At 41.6% G+C, this 5,646-nt stretch overlaps 1 protein-coding gene across 2 annotated transcripts in view; it reads left to right on the plus strand.

Moving 5' to 3' along the window:
• The first annotated feature begins 1,937 nt into the window (after positions 1-1,937).
• Positions 1,938-5,646, plus strand: part of TTC8 (tetratricopeptide repeat domain 8) — a 43,022-nt gene continuing 39,313 nt past the window's right edge. Inside the window, exons 1-4 of one of the 2 annotated variants that reach the window (XM_010845159.1) lie at positions 1,938-2,622; positions 3,932-3,995; positions 4,116-4,275; positions 4,494-4,583. In XM_010845159.1, the coding sequence (XP_010843461.1) occupies positions 2,538-2,622; positions 3,932-3,995; positions 4,116-4,275; positions 4,494-4,583 (399 nt within the window). In that variant the 5' untranslated portion in view covers positions 1,938-2,537. Of the gene's footprint in view, positions 2,623-3,931; positions 3,996-4,115; positions 4,276-4,493; positions 4,584-5,646 lie in introns of those variants that run through there. The other variant, XM_010845160.1, reaches the window with a different exon arrangement.

Below are 5,646 nucleotides of genomic sequence, written 5' to 3' on the forward strand. Positions count from 1 at the left end.
CTGGATGGCATCACCGACTTGATGGACATGAGTTTGGGTAAACTCCCGGAGTTGGTGATGGACAGGGAGGCCTGGCGTGCTGTGATTCATGGGGTCGCAAAGAGTCGGACACAACTGAGTGACTGAACTGAACTGAACTGTAACACTGAAATTCTTAGAAGCTAGAACCTGGGCTGTGGCTTACCCAGCTCAGTTCTCAGGACCTTGGGTGCAGTGTGTGCCCCCTGGGAATGTGAGAAGGAACCAGTGAGGCCCGTGTCTTGCTTTCCTGTGTGAACAGAAAGTGCCGCAGTCCTTCCCGTCCGCCAGAGGGTGCTGAGCGAAGAATACCCTTTTGAAAAAAAGCCGTCCGATACTTGGAGAGCAGCATAAACTGTGAGGACTTAAAAATAAATCAGGATTACTTTCTTTCATCCTCAAAGTTAAACCATAAGTCCAAGCCATCAACAACTTCCGTGACCCCTGCGGACAGCTGTATAGATCTGGCAACTTTCCTCATCTTTTTTGTGTGTGAAAATCTTAGGTTTCTACCCTTTGGTGGCTCACACAGTTAGATGCAGCTCCAACTGAAACTGACTTTTTCTAACAAACAAATCAGTTCTTTGGGCCCATGTTCTGCCCATTTAATTGTGCTGAATTTACGCATAACATTTGAAATATTTTATTCTAAGTTATCTGATAAGAATCCAGTAAACCTCAGCCAGAAAAGTACAAGCCCCAAATCCCACAATCTAGTTAAATGTAATTTCACTCGAGGAGCCTAAATATGTTGTGAAGTCAGCCTTCTTTGTTCCCATTAAAATGAAAGCCTGAGGAGTTTCTTTTATTCTTTAAAAATTAAAAAAAAAAAAAAATTCCAGTTACTTCAGCCCACAAGAGCAGCTCTGCTTGCTAATTCTTGTAAAACTATTTTCCATGTCGCACATTCGTCACATGTCATGCGCTCCTTGGCCCTGTTGTTTAATCCAGTAGGTGATACCTTCAGGGAAATTAGGATCCATGTTTGAACGTGCTTGTGTTTCCTTCTCGGAACCTGTAGCACAATGCTATGTAATGAGGCGCTCCATCAGTACACACTGATGACTGAGCATATCTCGAGGTCTTGATAAGGGCCCTTGGGACATCTCATTGCCTCTGTCTGTTCCTCTCTCTGTCCCTTTGTCCGCCTGCAGCATGCTTCACAGCCTGGTTCCTAGGGTAATGAGGAGTAACCCCTCTCCTTGCTGCTACCTCCTCTCCACTTTATTTTTTTTTTCTTTTTTTAATTTTTCCTTTCCACTTGAGAGTCTGTCCTGTACTGCTGCTTCAAGGGTGCCCTTCTCCCCACAGCTTCCACAGGGTACCAAACTTTACTGCTCTCTGCTTCTATTGAGGCAGAAAGGCAAACTTTTCTGCTGAAGCAGTTTTAAATGTTTAATAAATGTTTGGGCTTCCCTGGTGGCTCAGATGGTAAAGAATCTGCTCACAATGCAGGAGACCCAGGTTCAATCCCTGGGTCAGGAAGATCCCTGGAGGAGGGCATGGCAACCCACTCCAGTACTCTTGCCTGGAGAATCCCATGGACAGAGGAGCCTGGTGGGCTACAGTCCACGGGGGTCCCAAAGAGTCATGATTGAGTGACTTTCACTTTCACTTTTCTATTGAGGCAGAAAGATAAACTTTTGTGTTCAAGCAGTTTTAAATGTTTAGTAAGGTATTCAGTTGTGCACAGCTTTACATCTGATTTCTCAAGGTAAAGCAAAGCTGGTAAGATATTTTCTAAACTCCTTAATTATCTTTTCCATTTTTTTTTCTTCCACTCTCTAGCAGGGTTTCTACTGACTAGATCACAAAACAACTGAGATTGTGTTGATTAGTTACTAAAAAGTGGCAAAAATTGATCTTAGTTCAAGTCAACAGTTTTGAAACACCTATTATGTACAAAAACCATAGGTGTTACGGAAAATTCAAAGTGAACAAGGTAAAAAAGCTTGTGTTCTGGGGGAAGGGAGGGCAAACAGATGCCCAGGGAATTAGAGTGTTTGTCAAATACGGTACATACATAATAATATAAGTATCAAGAGACTGCTTTATGAGAAAGGTAAGAGGGAAGTAGGTTTAGAGTTCAACCATCAGGAAAGTTTTCGTGAAGGACATGGCTCTGGAGGGGGAAGACAGAACCCTGTGGTTGTAGCTTTATTCATTTGTTCTGAAGTTACTATTCTAGTAAAGCTTTCTATAAAGCTCTTCTTTCACTTCTAAAAAGGCGTGTTAGAAGAGCGCCAGGCAGTCGCCTCCCTGCCATGTATTAGGTAGTTGATACATACAGGTTGTTTCTTGGTGAATAATAACCCTGTCTTCTTGTGTTAGCCTCTCGACATCGCCCTTTAAATCAGTATTATGCACTGTGTGGTAAATATGCTTGGTAAAATTAGACAATGATGAAGGGTGGTTAGCTTCCCAGGCTTTGCACTACTTCCAGAGCGAGTTAAGATATGCTCTGTCTTATCCACGCTTATTAGGCAGCCTGGATTTTGAAAGCACGAGCACTGACTGAAATGGTGTACGTGGATGAAATCGACGTAGATGAGGAAGGAATCGCAGAAATGATACTGGATGAGAATGCTATTGCTCAAGTTCCCCGTAAGTATTGATTTTTCAGTTAAGTGAATGAAATGCCATTAGGAGGCGCAAAATGCTCTCAATGCTTTTTTTTTTTTTTTTTGGTAATAAAAATAAGACATTATATACATGAAACGTGTATATGTGAAAAAATATTACCTCAAGTAAATGGCCTCTATTCTACCTAAACAGTACAAAAGCACAATTCAATTATATTATCTCAAAGTATGAGACTGATGTATAACTATTTTTCAATAGAAATTATACGTTTTAAAAATGTTTTATAAAAATGCATTCAGTCTGATCTAATATAACGAAAGACTGTTTATCCAAGAGTCTGTAAACACAGGAAAGCATCCAAACAACAGCAGTGTTCTAAAAGGATTTTTAAACATTGACCATTTGAAAGCATCACTTCCTTGTAGTAACTGAAGATGCTTTGCTGTGATGCATGATGTGAGGTGGTGGAGTGATTGATTGGCTTGGCAGAGAATGCCCATCACGACTGTCACAGTGGCCTAGTCCCAGCCCGCAGGTGTGCTGCTGTGAATGGCATTGGGTGATTACCATGACATCTGGGGGTCTTGCTAGTAATTTCTTAGTTGTGACAGTGGTCAGTCATTTATACATGTTTGGAAGGTAATAGCTGTTTTAAAGTGTCTCTTTTCCCTATCATTTGGTCTTTTGGAGTTAAAATATCTAAATTCTAGATATTGGGGGTAAATGATCTTTTCCTGGGAGAAGAAGTTTGCGTGAAAAATAAACTATGAGTATGCTGCTGCTAAGTTGCTTCAGTCGTATCTGGCTCCATGTGACCCTATGGACTTCAGCCTGCTGGACTTCTCTGTCCATGGGCTTCTCCAGGCAAGAATATTGGAGTAGGTTGCTGTTTCCTTCTCCAGGGGATCTTCCCAACCCAGGGATTGAAGCAGGGTCTCTTACGTCTTACCTTCTTTGGCAGGCAGGATCTTTACCATGAGCACCACCTGGGAGTATAGAACTCTCATTTTGATGCGTCAGAGCTTTGGACCCCGTCTTGTCTTGAGTGTGAATGCTGGCTCTGCTAACAGGTTGACCTGTTTACCTAAGTCTCTAAGCCTTTGCTAAATGGGTTAGTACTATCTACCGTACAGAATTAGTGTGAAGATTAAATGTGATAACAAAAGTAACATAGGTACTCAATAAATATGAACCAAACACATCTTACTAGGTTCAGTTCTTGTTGTTAAGTTTTCCGTCAGGCCAGCGCACTCGTGAAAATTGCGTTAGCGGACAGTTTTTACAGATTTATAAATAATATGTGAATTGAACTTGCCGTCTGATCTCCTAGGCCCTGGAACGTCTCTGAAACTCCCCGGGACTAATCAGACAGGAGGGCCGAGCCCCGCTGTCAGGTACGGTAGTGCACTCCTGTTTCATCCACCCCCGCCGCCACCGCCAAATACCGGCCAGACTGTGTGAGAGCCTTCCTCTCTAGATCTTCGTCGGACACTAACGATTTACAATCTTCGCAGGCCGGTCACTCAAGCTGGAAGACCCATTACAGGTTTCCTGAGGCCCAGCACGCAAAGCGGAAGGCCAGGCACTATAGAGCAGGCCATCAAAACGCCGAGGACCGCCTACACCGCCCGCCCCATCGCCAGCTCGTCCGGGAGGTTTGTCAGGCTGGGAACGGTAAGTTCCGGCAGCTGCACCGTAGCCTTGGATGACCAAAGTAATTTATGTAATGTTGCATCATTTTCCACTCTTTTTATAGTAGGGAATTATATGGAAGATTTTTGAAGGTGATTCTTTTTTACCTGTGTTGGATTTATAATTTTATGAATGTTAAATTCAATTTTTGTTTCAAGAGAAAGTTTCAGTTTTTCTTGTTCTGTCATTTCTCCCCACAGGCTTCCATGCTTACAAGTCCTGATGGACCTTTCATAAATTTATCTAGACTGAATTTAGCAAAATATGCCCAGAAACCTAAATTGGCAAAGGTATGTACTTAAAGTTATTTTATGTTATGAAGTGATGTTCAAAGTGAAAGTTAAAGTCGCTTCACTCAGTCGTGTCCGACTCTTTGCAACCCCATGGACTATACAGTCCATAATTCTCCAGGCCAGAATACTGGAGTGGGTAACCTTTCCCTTCTCCAAGGGATCTTCCCAACCCAGAGATTGAACCCAGGTCTCCTGCATTGCAGGTGGATTCTTTACCAGTTGAGCCACAAGGGCACCCCAAGAATACTGGAGTGGGTATAGCCTATCCCTTCTCCAGCTGATCTTCCTGGCCCAGGAATAGAACCAGGGTCTCCTGCATTGCAGGTGGATTCTTTACCGACTGAGCTATGAGGGACTTATCATAATAGCATTGCAGGAAACGGATAAAAATTTGTGAAGAAAAAAGACTTTGCCTTGATTGAAATGGAAATGTTTAATTAATATCTGAACTTCCTTTTAGTATTAAGGAAAGTCAATCAGAAATAAAGCATATATACTATCATAATAGGAAGTTCATTTTCTCCTAATAAAGAATAGCAATTCGTAACAAAGCAGATACACAGCACCATCTTTGGGTAATGACGTTTAGGGTGTCATCTGTATGTGTGTGTATTTTTCTTTTTTAGCTTGGACTATTCTCAGAAAAATAATTTTCTATCCTTGTAGGATTTTAGAACTGTCAAAAAGAAGATAGAAAAATGTTCTCTTTCTAATTAGTAATTAATCTGACATCTCAATAAAGATTACTTAAGCCAGACAATGGCAAGCCAACTAACTATTAAATTCTTTTCTAAATTAAAGACAAAGAGTAATAGAAAGAGAGGGGAGGGGGAGGAATAGAAAGAAGGATGTTCCTGACCTTTCCAGTAGAAAAGAATTTGAAGGTGAGCATAGAATAATTCAGAGCCAGGAGCAGTTAGTTTCCAGAAACTGGTATAAGCCTAGCTCAGGTTTTTAGCTGTAATTCTGTGAATTCTGTGCATGAGTGCTGAGCTTGTTCCTATTATTAGTTCTACTGGCGTTTAACATTTACTAAATGTTAAACATTCTAGGGACTTTC

The sequence above is a fragment of the Bison bison genome, unplaced genomic scaffold (genome assembly GCF_000754665.1).
Source record: "Bison bison bison isolate TAMUID 2011002044 unplaced genomic scaffold, Bison_UMD1.0 scf7180017864213, whole genome shotgun sequence".
NCBI classification, from domain to species: Eukaryota; Metazoa; Chordata; class Mammalia; order Artiodactyla; family Bovidae; genus Bison; species Bison bison.